At 41.7% G+C, this 17,344-nt stretch overlaps 1 protein-coding gene across 1 annotated transcript in view; it reads right to left on the reverse strand.

Moving 5' to 3' along the window:
• MAPK8IP2 (mitogen-activated protein kinase 8 interacting protein 2) overlaps positions 1-17,344 on the reverse strand; it is a 74,243-nt gene that overhangs the window by 24,774 nt on the left and 32,125 nt on the right. Inside the window, exons 3-6 of the mRNA XM_066592229.1 lie at positions 7,205-7,453; positions 2,762-2,834; positions 614-2,461; positions 322-397 (exon numbers count right to left, since the gene is read on the reverse strand). Of these exons, the coding sequence (XP_066448326.1) occupies positions 322-397; positions 614-2,461; positions 2,762-2,834; positions 7,205-7,453 (2,246 nt within the window). The remainder of the gene's footprint in view (positions 1-321; positions 398-613; positions 2,462-2,761; positions 2,835-7,204; positions 7,454-17,344) is intronic.

The raw sequence follows: 17,344 nt of genomic DNA on the forward strand, positions 1-17,344 counted from the left end.
ATGTTGCTTAGCATAATAAGTGTGTGCCATACTGATGCACTCCAGAGACCGGCCTCTGCTCCTGGTATTACTAGGAAACCGTATGCAGATTTTATTAATTCTGCATACGGTCATCTGTAGGAAAGAAATTGTGTCTACAGAGTTTGACCAACTAGAAGTATTCAGTTAACAAAATATGGAGGGTAAGGGAGGATTATCTACCAAATGGGGTAACGATTGGTAATTCCATCAATTATTATTTTCATATATACTGTTCAAATATGAAAAAATGAAACTAGAGGTATGCTTTAATTATGAAATATTATAGGGTAAAATCCATACCTGAAAACAGCTCTGTGCGTCTGTTCACGTTCTTCACCATTGAGTACACAAGAAAATAGCCCGAAAGACTCAGTGCCTGAGAAAAACCCCAAATGACAACATTATCTAACAAGTGACAAAATATTACACAATATGAAAACAGTACGACATTGTCAAAATGAAGCAAGTATCAGAAAGTTAAGGAAACGTCAATCACATCAAGCATCAACATACTGTACTTACACAAATTAGAAAATGTTAAACAAATGGTTCACCACACATATTCAGCACTTCTGATAAACCATCAACTTACTTGATGATCGTGATGTGCTGTTGACAAAAACATTGAGAAACTTCTTGGAGAAAGGCATGTTGGGCTCCGGTGAGGAGTCTTCAGATGAAGATTCATTTTCATGGACTTCCCCATCATCTCCAAAGTCATCTTCCTCCAAGTCACAACCATCACAAGCTCTAAGAAGGTCGCTGCCATCACTCAGGATAGATGTACATCTCTGCAGACTAACCAGCTCAAGCTGAGTGTGCTCATCCACTACTAAAGTGTATTTCATTGAGTCATAAGCCAAAGAGTCATCAAGGATTCGTGACTCAGTTGTAGGCCGCTCCATAAAAGATTCTTCTCCAACACAATTATGGTAAGGAGAACTCTTTAGGCTTCTGTAATAAGAAATATCTTCATCTTCCTCACCAGTATAGTCTAGGTTAAAGCCATGATTAGTTTTTGCTGTTGAAATGTCCATTGTGGGTTGATTTTGGTCCAGTTCTTGACAAAGATCATCACAAAGATCATTATCCTCCAGAATGCCAGAATCTAAGTCACGATCAATATCCCAGCCATCTCTTCGTTCCTGAAGAATTTGTTCTGTGCCAGGCCAAGGTTTCTGTTCAGTTATATGCCCTGGAGACTTGGGACGACATTTAACTGTATGAGATAATCCCTCCAGTTGAAGGGGAAGTCCCTCAAAAATTGGAGTTACAGTGTCACATGAGTCATGCAGAACATACAAACCAGGACCTTTTCCCTCTCTATCATGATGACTAAGAGAATGTTGCAGTGTCTCCATATCTACCAGCTCTATACTCTGTTGTTCTGTATCTAGCTCTTGTGAGGGTTCTTTGGAACTTGTAAGATCAGGCTCAATGTCTGGACTACCTGGCTCAGGATCCAGTTCAGAGGCAGGAGAAAGAGTATCACATGATGGACTTGTCTGTCTTTGAAAACACTCATCTGGACATGAGATTGGATATGATCCTTCAGATATCATCTTATTTACCAGGTTACTGAGTAGCCAAGGGGAGTCTGAATCCTCACTTAGGTCAGCTTCTGATTCCGAGTCTGACTCGTATTCGCTATTTGCATCTGTTTCTGGCATTAGCTTTGGCCCAACAGGTAAGTAGAATGAGCGCCGTATACTTTCCAGACTGCGTTCTTTATGCTGATCTACTATCTCATGACACCGGCTTTCGTCTTCATTCCATGTACCATATTTCTTCTCTGGTTCCATCATTAAAGACCCACTCTCTTCCTCCTTATCAAGAAGAATGGAGTCTTTGATTCCTTGACGTCCTCCTAATCCCACATGATCTGGTTCTGGATCAGAGGTTGGAGAGCTTGCCTCTTCAATAGAGTTGGTGAGGTGAGAAGACCTTCCACTGCTTGACTCACTAGTTAGGTCCAGTTCTGTTTCTGATATTGAAGAGATCATGTTCCCAACAAGTCTACCCCCCTCACAAGCAAATGCTGCTTCTATTTCACCTTCTATGTCTGAATCAGAGCCAGGAGAGCTCAGATCCTGACTACAATGCCCTGTTGGCAGGAATCGACCTCGACTGGTCAAATCAGCCTCGATACCAGGATCTGAAGATGGAGATGTTGTTTCATTGGAAGAATTTGATGGACGTCCTCTTGTGCTCCCCCTTTGCTCAGGGCTCAAATCTTCCAGGTCCTCTTGAGGTGCTGTAGATACCCTGAACTCTGAATCTGTTGCCCAGTGACCTGCTTGACTGGAAATGTGATTTCTCTCTGGAACAATCCTTGAAACATCAATGACTTCTTCGCTGTCTAATTCTGTTTCTGCGTTATCACTATCATCTTTCTGAGTTTCCAGGTCATCATGGGTAACCTGGGTATGGGATACCATCTCTGTAGATTAAAAACATTTGTTTTTAGTTCATTAAACACTGAAGATTATTACTTCTAATACAGTAAAATGGGGAATTCAAACACAAAGAAGTCAAGCAATAGTCAACGTGCACCTTAAAAAAGACATCAATATCAAAACGAGGAAAAGTTGACAAATAAATGAATTCCTTCTAAGACAAATGATGTCAGCATGAAGAAAGACATTCCCACCCATGAGGAATATATCAAACTAATACAAATGAGGAAATCCAGGAAAGTCGTTACAGACAGCCATGCAAAGAATGAGTCTAACTGTCTCACCAGTCTCATTTCTCTCAGGATCTGCCCAGCTGTCACTCTGAGAAATGAATCCACCGTTGTTGTTAAGTGTGTCCTGAGATTCAGAGAACAGAATATCTCAAAATAATCCAATGTAATTGGTGGCACCTAACATACGGCAAATTAACCAGAAAAACTGTACATTTTTATACACTCTTTAAGGCTACACTGAGGCCTTTTATTGCTCATAAATCACTATTCAACAAAATTCATTAAGTCACTTACAAATCTCTAAAAATCATTTATTTTTTGAAAATTGCTACTTGGTGGGATTCATGAGCAATTGTAAAATTAGTGACTACTTTGTTCCTTCATAGATTAATCTATATCTCTTGAAAATGTCTTGCTCATGTTCTACCTACTCCATGAAGAAAAAAAAGTCTTACTTCAAAAAGTCTCAGTGTAGCCTATGTTTAAATTATGTAAAATGCAAACCCTACAGATATGAATGTATGTTTAGTAAGAAAATGTATGAAGTAATTAACTTATACTATTGTACAGAAGTTTCTCATTTAACGTCACACTTGTGCTTAAATTGCATAGGCTATTTTTGTGCCACAGAATTGTTTTACTGATGACCTTTTTGCAAAACAGGAATATGATATGCTACATATATTTCAACTCTTTCTACAACACTGTATTAACATCTTAGCCCTTGTTATACCGTGTTTCCCCCAAAATAAGACACTGTCTTATATTAATGTTTGCCTCAAAAGAGGCACAGTGCCTTATTTTCTGGGGTGTCTAATAATACTGATCTATCGCCGGCGTTCCAATCCTCACGCTGGTCTCTGTCGCTGCTGCAGGTTGCTGCTTCCTTTTTTAAGCCGACAGAGCAGTTTTTCCTGGAAGCGGAGCTTGAATACCCCGCCTCCAGAAAGCTAATGCTCTGACTGGTTAATCGAGCACCATGTCAGCCAATGAGAGCCGGTGCTCAATTAACCAATCACAGCCATTCAATGACATCATTGAGACCAGCATGAGGACTGGAACGCCGGCTGTAGGTGAGTATTGTTCTTTTTTAACATGTAGCCTAGTTAGGTCTTATTTTTGGGGGAGGGCTTATATTTCAAGCCTTCTCTGAAAATTGGGGGAGGTCTTACTATCAGGGAACAAAGTATTATTCATACGTGTTGTACTAAATGGTAACAAACACATCAACTTAAATGGGTTTTCTGAGTTAATTTTTTATATAGCTTTGGGCCCCCCATGCCCAAAACTATATAAAACTTCAGCATCTGAGAGGTGACATCACCTGGACAGAAGGCTTAGTGACGTCCAATAAACCTGTCATGTGGGCTTCTAATGTAAAAACCCTGAGGCAGGCTTACGGGACATCACTAATGACATCGCTTTCCAGCGTACTAGTGGCCGCAGCTGCAGCCAAGATTTATAGAAGACAGATGGGGAAGCAACGCAGCAAAAATCGCGACCATGTGAGACATTGGATTCCAATGCATTCTTTAACATGGGTGATTTTCTGGTGCGTGAAAAAAATCACGGCGTTTAAACGTCAAATCGGTGACTGTTTTCGGTTGCCAATTTTTAGCGCCTCATCAAAAGACCTATCTTTTGACGACAATCTCTGGAAGCTCCCATAGACTCCTATGGGAGCTGAAAAAAAGGGAGGGGGAGGGAGTTTAAAATTGCATGACACATATGAATGAGGCCTAATATATTATGTGGCGCTCCACTGCCACCAATGTTAGGGGTACAAGTCTTTATTTATCATTTTCTGTGGCTTTGAAGATCCCACTTTTAATTCAGTTATAGAATAAGCTGTAGTAACATATTACAATCAACTGGAGACACTTTCAGCATATAATCTTGGCTGATTGGGCACAGACATGTGTGAACAGGGCCTTTAGGGCCATTTAGACAGGACGATTTCCACTCAAAATTTGTTCAATCGAATGAAGTTGAGCAATAATCATTCCGTGTAAATGCAAAAAAAACGTTTACTACTCGCTCACTTCTCACTATCACTGACTTTCAGTCAGCATAAAACAGTGCTGAATCGCGGGATTCTCTCTCAGTGTAAATTTTACCTGCTCAGCGCTTCACATGGAAGGTGAAGCGCTGAGCGAGAAGCCCGCAATCCAGCTGTGAACTCTGCCTGTCTAAACGCTCTGCATGAGCGCCAACGACCTTAGCGGCGACGTCCATGATCATGCAGTCTTTTAGATGACTGTCATCCTGTCTAAATGGGACAATAGTGGTCAGGCTATAGTATTGCATTATAGTAGAGACCATTTAAAAATAAAATTCTAATAGCTACAAATTCAGAATTTATTGAAAATTTGCATTTCGTTCCAAATGCATTTCTGATCATTTAGTAAGATCAATTTTTTAAAAACTTTTTTCTTTATCTTTCTGATCAGTCAAAAATAAAGCAGTAACAAGAAGAAATAAAAAAATGTAGTTAGAAGAAAATGTTCTAAATTCCTTAAGGGGTTTTCCAGTTAAACACTATTGATGACCTATGATGAGGATAGGTCATGATAGTTGATTGGCTGGTGGCCACCGCTCAGGACTGCGACAGATCAGCTGTGTAGGCCCATGTTGTCAGCGCCAGCCACCACATGGGAGGTCGGCGCGGAGGCTTCCACTCCAAATACACAGAGGTCAGAGCCGAAGCCTTTGCGCCAACCTCCCATGCAGTGGCTGGAGATTGTAACTGCAGCCACGGCTCCCATTGATTTCAATGAGAGCTGGGCCTGCAGTTACAAGCGCTGGCCACTACACAGAGGTCGGTGTGGAGGCTTCCGGTCTGACCTCTGTGTTATTGCGGCGCTGACAACATGCACCCGCACAGCTGATCAGTCGGGGTCCCGAGCAGTGAACCCCAGGCCAATCAACTATTGATGACCTATCCTGATGATAGGTCATCAATAGTATTTAACTGGAAAACCCCTTTAAGTTACAAATCCCGGCAGCACAACCAGTACCCATCAGAAAAACACACTAAGGAGTAACATAGGTATACATGACAATATAACATAACAATAATTATAAGAGGGAAATAAAGGAACTAATCAAACACTTTAGTGTTAGACAGATGTAGCAAAGTTTAACAGAACTTTCAACGTGCTATGATAACTTTCTTGGCCACAGTTTGCCTTCCCTTTGAATTACTTTACAAAGGCTTTTGCTGTGTTAAGATAAGTTACTATGTTACTATGTATGTAACAATGCAATAAAATAACTTGTTACAGAAAGTTATCACACACAAGTTAAACTCCCCTATATTTGTATCTCCATTCAGCTATTCTTCTACAAACAGAATAGAAGAATTAGAAAACTAACTGAACCAGAAATCAATTGGAGAGAGGAAAATAAAGGTCAAAAGGAAAAAAAGGAATTAGACTTTACTGTGTTATCGCTACATAATAAGTCTCACTGACATTTATCACAATTAAACATAAAAGCACAATTCATTGTGGTATTCCTGAACACCTTTATTATTAAGCACTAGTCCCCGCACGCACATCTCGCACCCAAAACCCACATAACTAGGTGTAGTTTGCTTTTTGTGATAAGACATTTGAAAGGTGCCATGTCCTGATGTAGGCACTAGTGTGTACACAGATGACTTGTGGGTCCATACCTTTGTGGTTTATAATTGTCTACCAGGATGTACTGTATTACCTTATACAAAGCTCATGTCTTAAGTGTTATTGTGGTAAGTTTATATTATGTCTTCTATTAGCCTTTCCTAATGCAGGTGATATTGATCAAACGTGCTTATTCAGTGTTCTCAAATAACACATAAACCACTACTTAAAATGTAGTTTGACCTTTGAATACAATTCTACAATTTTCAGGTATTATTTTGATTACCAGATTGAAGTCAGGAAGGATTTTTTCCCTTAAAATGGGAAAATTGGCTTCTACTGCACTGTTTTTGTTTTTTTTTTGCCTTCCTCTGGATCAACATTGCGGGGTAATAGGCTGAACTGGATGGACATATGTATTTTTTCAGCCTTACATAATGTGCTACTATGTTATGTCACATTTACCGTAGCTATAATCTGCATATAATTTTTCTTTATTCATCTCTTTATTTATACGTCTTCTAGTTCATTCACATATTTTAACCAGTAATCAACTCCCTTTTGTGGTATTTTTCTGATGGAAAGAATTTTAACTGGACACTATAAAGGAAAGCACTTCATGTGTTACTGCATATGGATTGTCATAGATTACATTGGACTTAAATCTGTCTTGGGTTCGCTCCCTCTAGTTTGCGCAGAAGCAGCAGGCTAGTTAGAGCTGCAAACAATATTACAATAGCGAAGAATTAAAAATGAGCCCATTTATGTTATAAATAAGTTAACAATATGTAATCTTTTACTATTCATGTAATCTATACATTTTAATCCTTCCATTCTAAGTTTTGATATATACATGATTTCAGTGTCTTACCTGGGTTCGAGGGGCACTAAGTCTCAGGGTGCATGGCCTGTTTTTCAGGGTATCTTCGGGTGGTAGAGGAGAAGGACTTGGTGATGGAGGTGCTTCCACTTGTTTTCTGTTTTCTTGAGGTGGGAGCTCATCTTCTTCCTCTTCCTCATCTTCATCATCTTCCTCATCAATCATTTCAAATTCCTGAAAATCCTCCTGGAAAGTGCAGAGGGCGCGGGAAGGATCACATCTTCCAAAGCCAAGACCCTCCTGAAAAAGGAAATTAACATAATTCTAACCTCATTTGCAGGCAGGAAAATTAACCTGTCCCATAAGGATGATGGTAGCTTTGTTCCTTAAAGGGGTTCTATCATAACAATAAAAACCCTTTCCAGCATTTGGGCTGATTATAAAACAAAAAATAAATCATAATGACCTCTCCTTGGTCCTCCGAAGCAGAGCTGAGTGGTTCACATTGCCCGGTGTTGGCTTCTGGGTAGACTGGCAGATGGGAGCACATGACGGCTGTGGCATCAGCACTCATATCCTGGGTATTGTGATGCCAGGATTTTGGGATGTGGCACTGTGGCCTCTGATTGGCTGCAATGGTCATGGGCTTCTGCCCAGCTGCCTACACGAAAGCCAGCGCTGTGGCAGTGTGAGACACTCAACTCCACTTCAGGGGTCTGAGTAGAGGTCAGAATGGAGAAGTTTTTATAGTCTTGATAAAACCCCTTTAATTTTTCATGATCAATGATCATTGATGCTCCTGTATCCAAGTCACATTCTGCAGTCCTGGCTTTCAAAAAAATAATAACTTTTAAATTTTTATACATAATGGCTTGTTTAATGCAGGGCGAGTTGTATTTTTCAATGGTACCATTTAACATAGCATAAAATGTATTAGAAATAGAGATGAGCGAACCTACTCGTTTCGAGTAATTACTCGATCAAGCACCGCGTTTTTTGAGTACTTCCGTACTCGGGTGAAAAGATTCGGGGGGCGCCGGGGGGAGGGGGGAGGCGTGGCGGAGCGGGGGGTAGCAGCGGGGAACAGGGAGGAGGCCTTTCTCTCTCCCTCCCCCCCCCCACTCCCCGCTGCAACCCCCCACTCACCCATGGCGCCCCCTGAATCTTTTTGCCCGAGTACGGAAGTACTCGAAAATAGAGGCGCTCGGTCGAAAAAGGGGCGTGGCCGAGTACGTTCGCTCATGTCTAATTAGAAACCTTAAAAATTTCTATGTGAGGTGAAATTAGAAAAAAAACTGCAATTACTGCTAGGGAATAGTGATATGGAAAGAGAACTGTGAGTACTAGTTGACTGTAGACATAACTGGAGCAAACAATGCCAGTCAGCTGCTGCAAAAGAAAATAAAGTCTTTGGGTGCATTAAAAGAGGTGTAGGGGCGAGGGATGAGAACATTATTCTTCCACTATATAAAGGCACCAGTCAGGCCTCACATGGAATACTGTGTACAGTTCTGGTCACCGGTGCTCAGGAAAGATGCTACAGTACTGGAGGGGGTTCAAAGAAGGGCAACTAAATTAACAAATGGAATGAGAGGACAGGAATATCCAGAGAGGCTATCAAAATTGGGATTATTCACCCTGGAAAAAAGATGGATAAGGGGCGATCAAATAACTATGTATAAATACATGAGGGGACAATACAAGGATCTCTCCCATGATCTGTTTATACCCAGGACTGCGACGGTAACAAGAGGACATCCTCTATGTCTAGAGGAAAGAAGGTTTTATCACCAACACAGAAGGGGGTTCTTTACTGTTAAGAGCAGTGAGACTGTGGAACTCTGTGCCTGAGGACGTGGTGATGGCAAAATCAATAGAGGAGTTTAAGAGGGGACTAGATGCTTTTCTGGGGCGCTATGACATTACAGGATATAGACATTAATCAACAAGCGGGGTTGTTGATCCGGGTCTTGGAGTTAGGTAGGAACTGTTAGGTAGGAACTTTATGTAGTACTATTTAAAAATTAAAATCCCTTTTTTTTAAAAATCGCTTTCTGTCGCTATTTTTTGACCCCCATTACTTTTTTACTTTTCCGTCTATAGGGCTAAGTTAGGGCTCATTTTACAGGGTGAGCTGTAGTTTTTGATACTATTTTGTTCATACGACTTTTTCAATCACTTTTCTATAAGGATCTTAAACTTGCGATCACTTGTACAGTGTAATGCAATACCATGAAATTTTAACAGTCTGCCTATTAAAGAAATGCAGAAGACATGCCTGATCTTATCTTGGTTGGGCCGTTTGTGACATTTAAAGGGTTAACAGCTGAGTTATCTCCGATCGCAGTTGTTGCAGATGGTGTTGGCTGTCAAAGACAACTGGTATCCTTTCATGTATGGAGTGAGCTAGTCTCCCATGCCCACTGCATACACAGTATTCGCATTGGACATAGGCGTATCGTCAGGGGTCAAAGGGGTTGCAATGGCATTTAGTGCATTACTGACTGGTTGCACTGCTGGCCGCGTGATTGGTGTGGTGCGACAGTGCAAGCCAGAGAGGAAGCCAAAGCAGAGATGTAGAGGAGGAGGGAGGCAGACGCACAGCACAGAGTGGAGCAGAGCAGGGTGATTATGTCATCATCCTGCATGCCCTGTTGCTATCCTCACACAGAGAAGTGGTCCAGGATCACGACTGCCATTGATTCTATCTAGGGTATCTATCTATCTATCTATCTAATATCTATCTATCTAATATCTATCTATCTATCTAATATCTACCCTGTTTCCCCGAAAATAAGACGCGTCTTATATTAATTTTTGCTGCCAAATATGCGCTACGTCTTATTTTCAGGGGGTGTCTTATTTTGCCATGGCAAATGCATCTGTGGCCGCTAATCCCTCAATTGGCCAGCTTTGTGGACGAAATTTCTCAGAAATCTCGTCCACATGGGACAGCAAATCTGTCACGGCAAAGCTGGGAGAAGCGGGTGTTGTGGTGCGGATTCACCGGCCACAGAAACGGAAAAGCGTGCAGTCAGGTCGCTTCAAAACAAGCGGCTGAGTGCCGTGGGTTTTGAAGCAGCGCTTTCCCGGCGGAAATCTCGCTGTTTATCGCTGTGGCAAAACTGCGAGATTTCCACTGGAAATACGCTCTGTGAGAACCCAGCCTTAAGAATCACACACAGGTTGCCTGACTCACACACAGAGCCATAAAAAAATAAGGGCTGTAAAGTAACGTACCTGTCTGCAGACAGAAGTTCCTGTACCACTTGTAAGCAGGGATGGTATTGCAGCTTCCGGCCACCAGGGGGAGCTCATCACAGCAGACGTGTACAGCAGTAACAGAACGTACAGTATGGACTTTTCCAGCCAGCAAGGGGAGCTCACAACAGCACACTCGTACAGCACAGCAGGGACAGGATAACAGCAGACTGTCTGCAGATCTACCTATACATCTGGAGGTAGGAGACAACGGGGATGGCAGCAGGGGACAGGCCTCTTGACTTGCCTGCACACTTTACTATGCCTTACTATCGGGGGTGCCTTAAATTTCAAGAGGTGCCTTATTTTTAGGAGGTGTCTTATTTTCGGAGAAACACGGTATCTATCTATCTATCTAATATCTATCTATCTAAAATCTATCTATCTATCTATCTATCTAATATCTATCTATCTATCTATCGAATATCTATCTAATATCTATCTCTCTATCTAATATCTATCTCTCTCTCTCATATCTATCTATCTCTCTCATATCTATCTCTCTCTCATATCTATCTCTCTCATATCTATCTCTCACTCTCATATCTATCTCTCTCTCTCATATCTCTCTCTCATATCTCTCTCTCTTATATCTATCTCTCTCACATCTCTCTCTCTCTCTCTCATATCTATCTCTCTCATATCTATCTCTCTCAAATCTATCTCTCTCATATCTCTCTCTCTCATATCTCTCTCTCTCATATCTCTCTCATATCTCTCTCATATCTCTCTCTCTCATATCTCTCTCTCTCATATCTCTCTCATATCTCTCTCTCATATCTCCCTCTCTCATATCTCTCTCTCATATCTCCCTCTCTCATATCTCCCTCTCTCATATCTCCCTCTCTCATATCTCCCTCTCTCATATCTACCTCTCTCATATCTACCTCTCTCATATCTATCTCATACCTATGGCTGATATAATTGCACACTTTACACAATTAAAAACACACATCAAAAACACATGTTTTTAGTAGTATATGAAGTTTCTTAAAAATGTATGTGGTATGTGTAGTTTTTTTTAGGTGTGTTTTTAATTGTGGTTCAAAAGTACAACAAAAAGCATGAACACATCCTAAAACCACTCTCACACATGTAATCAGAAAACACAGCTCGAAATCTGGCATTTTTACTGCAATTTCGAGCAGCATTTTTAAACGCATAGTACAGGGTTTGACAGCTCTTTTTAATGCACCCCATCATTGTGATGAGTGAGGGGGTACATTCAAAAAACGCAAAAATGCAAAAATAGAACAGACAGCTCTTGTAAATTGCAGCATTAGAAACACCGCGTTCGAGCTCAGTTCTGAGTAAACCAATTAAAATCAATGGGTGCGTTGTACAACGGTCAGCACGGCGCTCGGGACACCATGCTAATAGCAGTAAAAAGCTGTGTGTAGTGCAGAAAATGCGTTATGTTTGGAAAGATTATGCCAAGGGGCTAGATTATGTATAGAAATTCATTTTGCAGTTGTATGCAGTACAATTTAGGTATGGGTACTGGGGGTCCTGAGCTGAATTTTTGCACTCGGACACCTAAGCCTTTAGTTACGCCTCTGGCTGTAGACGTCTATATACGTCCTAACTGTACAGGGTTTTGAACTTGGTTAATAGGAGATGTAAAGTCCTGCCAAGATTCCTTTAGCTTGGGAAATATCTTCGTTGCTATAAAAGTGCTGTCTGATAACCCCACTGAAAAGACTGTAATGCAGCTATATGCAGTAGCTATGATCTGAAAGCTGAACTGGCTGTATCCTGGCATTAGAAGAAGAGAACCAGCTTGGCAGCAGCTACACCATGATATATCCCACTTCACACTATATAGTCACAGTTTCACGGTTCTTAAAAATTGGGTGGTAAACCTATAAACATCAGAAACCATTCAGTGTTAAATAAGCAATAATAGGAGACATCTACTTTCTTCACGCCACCACAGTATTTCAGATTCCAGACTTTATTGGTTAACAGCATTATGGTACATTACAGCAAATAAAATGATTTCATTGGACATTTTGGTCTTGATTAACAGGACAAGACTTTTTAGACCGTGTTCACATGCTGCAGACAGTTTTGCAGAGATTTTAGCCAAACCACTGCAAAATGCAGCAATTTTGAGAAAGCACGATTTGACCACAAGATGTGGACACAGCTATAAGGGTAATAAGGTAATTAAACACAAAATAAAGAAATGCACAAAAACGTATCCCTTCAAGCTGATATTTAGTCGAGTCACCTTTTGGCAGCAATTACAGCTCAAGTCTCCATCAGCTTTGCATACATGGACTCTGAAATTATTTTCCGGTTCTACTTCAAATACAGCCACACATTCTTAAGCAGATTTAGCTCTGTGTTTGGCCACTTGAGGACATTTACATTGTAATTTTAAATCCATTCCTGTGAAAAATTGGCTTTATAATTGGGGGTCGCTGTTTAGCTTAAAAATAAATTATCTGGAATCTGCATGTCTCGTAGACTGCACCGGGTTTTCATCCACGATATTCTACTATTTTCCTACATTTATTTTAACCTCACACATCGTGTCTTTTTACGACCTTTGGTCATACCAAAAAATAGAACTCGTTTCCACTAATAGATGAGATATCAGCAGTGGCCACTCTCTAACAGTTCAGCTATGAGAGCTTGCAACTCCTTTTCTGATGGTCAAAAGTCTTATGACGGCCTCTCTCTCTAGTGTCCACTTTCCATTGTCACTCAGTTTCTGAGGCCAGCCTGATCGAGGCAGATTTGAAGCTGAACCATCTTCTATCAACATTTTGAATGACTGACTTCTCTACCTTCCCACCAAATTTGTTTTTACTGTCTTATATAGCTTTACCCATCATAGTTAGTGATGGCATACAGTTGGGATATGCCTTCACTTCGTGAGCAGTGGGGTCTGACGTCTGAGTTCAACACCAATTTTAAAAACGAAGGTGTGGAAATAGCACCCCCTTTTAACCCTTTAAGGACTAGGGTGTTTTGATCCTAAGGCCTTAGTCACACTCCATTGAAAGCAATGGGCTGCGGGCGATCTCACGATGAATTTTCGGGAAGGGCTTAAAAATATAAGCCCTTCCCGGAAATTCATCCAGAAATGTGTAAAAACAAAAAAAATATATATACTCACCTGGTCCCGGCAGACGGAGTTCAGCCGCGGCCGGCCGGCAGTTCTCCTGAACTGCTCTGAGTAGTATTTAGCAGCCGGGGATTTAAAATCCCCGCCTGCTGAATGAGCTGCCTATGATTGGTCACAGCCTCACCAATCAGAGGCAGCTCTCACTTACCCATTCATGAATTCATGAATGGGTGAGTGCTGCCTCTGATTGGCTCAGCGCAGGGACCAATCAGGGGCAGCTCTAAGGTAAGTATATATATATTTTTTGTTTTTACACATTTCTGGATGAATTTCCAGGAAGGGCTTATATTTTTAAGCCCTTCCCGAAAATTCATCGTGCAATCGCCGGCAGCCCATTGCTTTCAATGGAGCCGGCTGTATTGCCGGCTCCATTGAATTCAATGGGCAAACATCATTCTTCTCTGCCACAGCTGTTACAGCTGTGGCAGAGGAGAATGATTTGTCTACTATATGTTCTCAATGGGGTCGGCGCTGCTGCCGCCGGCCCCATTGAGCGCATATAGAGAAGAGAACAGGAATCGCAGATCGCAGATAGGTGCGATCTGCGATTTCTGTTCTATAATTTATCGGACGAGTGCATAAAAAGCGCTCATGTGTCGGATACCATTGCAAAGCAATGGTTTTATAAAGTCGCCGGACGCATGCGCAAATCGCGCGAAAAAACGCCCGTCTGACTGAAGCCTAAATGAAACTTTTTAGGGATTTTACCCATGTGGTGGTTTTACTGCACTATTTTCTTTAGCTACCAAAAATATTTTTGCTGCATTTTTTAACCAGGACATATAGGGCTATTTTTAATATCTATTTTCCGCTGTTTTTTTTTTTCCTGTTTTTACTTTTATTAGGGTAAAAAGCTAAAAAAATGATTTTTTAAAAATTTATAGTTGTTTATTTTGAAAATTAGTATATTTACACTACAATAAAGTACAGGAATGGGTTTCTCATCTTGTTTTGGATATTTTGATACATAATCTGTATAGTTTTGGATTACAGGACGTAAATGGCGACGGTTTTGGTTGATATTTTACTCTGCAATTGTTTTTATTTATGCCTGTAACTATTTTCCTTACCATCTATGTTTCCCATGATGTCATCATTCACATTGTATTTTATTTCATACTTTTCCACTGTAGATGGGGCCTCCATGGGATCGCAAAGAGTATAACTACATGATCTGACTGCACAGGGTTTGTTTGTTGTATCTAACCACAGAGACACAATGCCCTGCAAAAGTGTTAGGACTCCTTCAGATGAGTGTATTTGCAAATACGCTTGCCTCAACGCAACATATCTGTGCTGTGAACAAGGCTTGTTTTCATCTGTTCATGTGTACTTTACTGTACGTATTTTCGCAGGCACGGCATATTGACATGGGCACCCACCCCCCTATTCCCAATTTAAATATCTTTAAAGCCTAATATGGTCCCAGTGTGTACTTTTCCCAGCAGGTTTGCAGATCGTATTGCGCATACCATTACGTATTGTACGCACATTTCTATGGAGACCCTTGGAGCGCAAAAAAAAGTTAATGTGAACAAACCCAATGACATCGATGGGTTTTAATCTCTGTCTATTAAGCACTCTAATTCCACAAGTGCAATATGTGTCACAAGCATGTTCATCAGTAACTCGAAGCAAATCCCATTGCAGCGTCCCGTAGGGTGACCCCGGTCACAAGGCATACGCTGAGGAGCTGGAAGGGGAAGATGCTGGCTTGTCATGGCGGTACTCACCACGCTTCCTCCCAGAGGGATGCATGCAGCCAAGGCCAGGGCAGCACTGGGCCTCCTCTGGACACCCCGGGCATGGGGATGCCCAATAAACATTAGGCCAGGTGAAGCAGTTGTCACGGGTGACACCACCGTCCCGGCACCAACCGGCATGAACATCAGCAGGGAAATAATTGAGCCACAGACAGTAATATAGTACCTCAGGTCCCTGGGAATGGTCAGGGCCCGGAAATAACTTTATTTGATAACTGCTCCAATGGTACAAGGCAAAACAGACAGTATTCCACGTGCAGGTAGAATTAGGAATATATACAGACAAACTTTAAGATGAGTACCTCCACACAGCAATCCCAGACTTCAGGATGCCAGTGTGTGTGACTATTGTAGATGTTTACCTCCACTCCGCAGGACCCAGACTTCAGGACGCTGGAGTGTAAACAATTGAAAAGAAGAAGAGTACCTCTGCACTGGGCCTTGTATAGTAGAGCCTTTAGGGTGGCTTCACACGAGCGTGTTTTTGTGCATACATAGGTGCGCACCTATATACGAGCAAAAACACACGTTCGTGAAGGTCCGTGTATTGCCTTTAATAGAGCCACGGCTACTGCCGGCGGCTCCATTGAAGGCAGTGATCTGCCGGCACCCCAGAATTGTTTTTCAGGGGGGTTTTACATATAAGCCCTTCCGTGAAAAACAAGAATTTTAGTGTAAAAAACAAAAAGGAAAAAACTTACCTGTCCACCGCTGCCATGTCCCCATGGGGATGAAGAACACATCTTCAGCATGCGGCAGATGCTTCCTTCATTCCCGTGAGGAAAATGAATTCCCTTCTGCACCTGCCACATCTGTGACAGATGCAGCAAAGGAATTCTTCATCCCTGCTGGGAATAAAGAATTTCCTGCCCCTTCACCATTATTTTTTTGTTTTTTAGGAAAGGACTTATATTTAAAGCCCTTCCCTGAAAAACAATTACAGGATGCTGGCAGTTGGATCCCCTACCGTAGCTGTCATCTGTGACAGCTGTGGTAGGGAATTCTTTATTCCCCGCAGGGATGAAGAATTCCTTTGCTGCATCTGTCACAGATGTGGCAGGTGCAGAAGGGAATTCTTTTTCCTTGCGGGGATGAAGGAAACATCTGCTGCATGTGGCAGATGTGTTCTTCATCCCCGCGGGGACATGGCAGCGGTGGACAGGTACGGGTTTTTTTTTTTACACTAAAATTCTTGTTTTTCAGGAAAGAGCTTATATGTAAAGCCCTTCCCTAAAAAACACTTCAGGGGTGCCGGCAGACCATTGTCTTCAATGGAGCCGTTGGCAGCAGCCGTGGCTCCATTGAAGACAATGCGTACATTCCCTATGGTGCACGCATGTCCTATCTTTACAGGCACGCACCTGTACAACACGGACATGTGAACACACCATAGGGAATGCATTGGTTTAAATAGAAGCGTGTTTTTTGTGCGCGCGTATACACGCATAAAAACACGCTCTTGTGAAGGTGGTGATTTCTCCTTCAATGGAAGTGTTCAAACAAAGGCTGGACAAATATCTGTCTAGGATGATTTAGTAAATACTGCACTGAGCAGGGGGTTGGACCCGATGACCCTAGAGGTCCCTTCCAACTCTACCATTCTATGATTCTATGATTCGATGACTAAGTAATATGTTTATGACAACAGGTTAAATAGTTACGAATGAGTCTGAGGGATGGCTACTGGACCCCCACCAATCATAATATAATCCCTTAGGCCGGTTTCACACAAGCGTATGTGTTTTTGCACATGCCTCTGCGCTACATATTTGCGCTACGAACAAGTCTTTTTTGCGCGCATATCGACACATTTTACTGTACTTTTTGCCCTCAGAGGGCATGTTCATTTGCCAGGCCAACGAGCATGCCCCGATTTAAATTGCTATTTAACCTAATGAGTTCCAGATGTATTCTTTTTTTCATGGAATTTCGTAGTGTTTCACACATTCCATTGTGCATTGTGTCTGTACTTGCATCCCCCATTGACTTCTATTGGGATCTTTTATACACAGAAAGATAGAGCAGGTTCTA

Source organism: Eleutherodactylus coqui, chromosome 2, assembly GCF_035609145.1.
Source record: "Eleutherodactylus coqui strain aEleCoq1 chromosome 2, aEleCoq1.hap1, whole genome shotgun sequence".
Taxonomy (NCBI): domain Eukaryota; kingdom Metazoa; phylum Chordata; class Amphibia; order Anura; family Eleutherodactylidae; genus Eleutherodactylus; species Eleutherodactylus coqui.